Below are 1558 nucleotides of genomic sequence, written 5' to 3'. Positions count from 1 at the left end.
CTTGGGTTTGGGGGGGGGGGCGGGGTTTCTAAACCTAAAAACCTCTCATGCTTTTTTTTTGGTTATTGAACAGACCAGACACCTTTTGATCTAGCCCAGGGTGCAGAAATGAAGCAGATTCTCAGAGGTAACCTTGGAAAGGTGGGTACAAAGGATCCTAACAACGTGGATTTTTTTTATTAACAAAACAAAAAAAATCCTGTTGGGCTTGCTTACAGAAACTTTTTTGTTGTTGTTGGTTTTTTTTATAGGTGATCAACAAACCCCTGAAACGTTATGACGGTCTCTTATGGAAGGTATGTCTTTTGACACTTCTTGGATCTAGTTGGTGGATCAAAAACCATTTTGGAAATATTTTGCCTTAACACAAAGTAGGAAAGCTGACCGTAGTAGATGGGTCTGGTAGACCATAGTGGATGGAGATTGAAGGCCCAGTATTCAACACATGGTTTAGTCCCAGCTTCCTACATGAATTGCATGTTTTGCCTTAAACCAAAAGGACAGTGGAGTCCATTAAGTACAGGTCTTTTTCTGTCATTTTAAAAATACTGTATGAAGAGGCTACTGTTCGGTCTGGCAACCCTTTACAACCCTTTACACTGTCTACCTTCTGATACCCATTTAAAAAACTGGCTAATGTTTGAATTTGATCATGTGTAAAGAAAGATTTTTATAGTAGCTTCATAAAGGCGTCTTAAGTAATAAGGAGCAGATATCTGAATGACTACTGTAAATGATGAAATTCTATATCCCTAATGTTGAAATATTCCAATTAAACTGTTTTCAGCAGGACTTTATTAAAATTTATATGTCTAAGTTTACCTGGTTATTTTTAGGAACACTTTGTTAAGAAACTTATTTCCTTTTTAAGAATGTTAATTTAAATTATTATAATAGCTTTAACAGACTTAATAATTTACAATTCTTTGATGCATTTTAAGGAGTCACTTACTTTAATGTACTACTTTTAGCCATCAGTCTCCTGATTTTATTTATTAAGAATAGCAGTTGGCTGTGAAATGACTATTAACTTTGCCTTCCAGAGTTCAAGGTTTTTTGGCTGGAAACTTTATTGGGTAGTACTAGAACATGGAGTCCTTTCCTGGTATCGGAAACAGTAAGTCTTTCCTTTTTAGTGTACCAATTGTTCACCTTTTTTTTAGGAGTCCCTTCCTACTCCCCTTTTAAAAATACCCTTTTTATCTTCCAAAGGGCTGATGCATTAAATGCTCGTCGTCAAGGATGTAAGCATCTAACACAAGCTATCTGCACGGTAGGAGGTGAAATTTAAATGTGGGTATTTTATACATAATGCACATGGCATTATCAGCCACATTGGCCAAAAAAAGCCAACTGCTGATTTTAATGTCAATTTTCTTCCGTTTATCGGTGCTAATACAGCATGAACCAACTTTTTTTTTTTTTTTAAATCGGTGCACCTCTAATTCTGTATATAGAAAACTTTTTATAAGTTTTTGCTATAATCTTCCACATACAGAATCTAATTATTGGAAGGCTGTCTTGAAATTTGTACCCCCCTTTCTACCCCCCCCCCCCC

General features: G+C 35.9%; 1 protein-coding gene across 2 annotated transcripts in view; it reads left to right on the top strand.

Moving 5' to 3' along the window:
* OSBPL1A (oxysterol binding protein like 1A) overlaps positions 1 to 1558 on the top strand; it is a 152432-nt gene that overhangs the window by 46591 nt on the left and 104283 nt on the right. For both annotated transcript variants that reach the window (XM_019526402.1, XM_019526410.1), the window contains exons 8-11: positions 74 to 141; positions 252 to 296; positions 1044 to 1117; positions 1213 to 1273. In XM_019526402.1, coding sequence (XP_019381947.1) covers positions 74 to 141; positions 252 to 296; positions 1044 to 1117; positions 1213 to 1273 — 248 coding nt within the window. The remainder of the gene's footprint in view (positions 1 to 73; positions 142 to 251; positions 297 to 1043; positions 1118 to 1212; positions 1274 to 1558) is intronic.

Source organism: Gavialis gangeticus, unplaced genomic scaffold (genome assembly GCF_001723915.1).
Source record: "Gavialis gangeticus isolate Ggan-Ray unplaced genomic scaffold, GavGan_comp1, whole genome shotgun sequence".
NCBI classification, from domain to species: Eukaryota; Metazoa; Chordata; order Crocodylia; family Gavialidae; genus Gavialis; species Gavialis gangeticus.
Note: the sequence above shows the minus strand (reverse complement) of the source record. Positions and strands in the feature narration are given on the sequence as shown.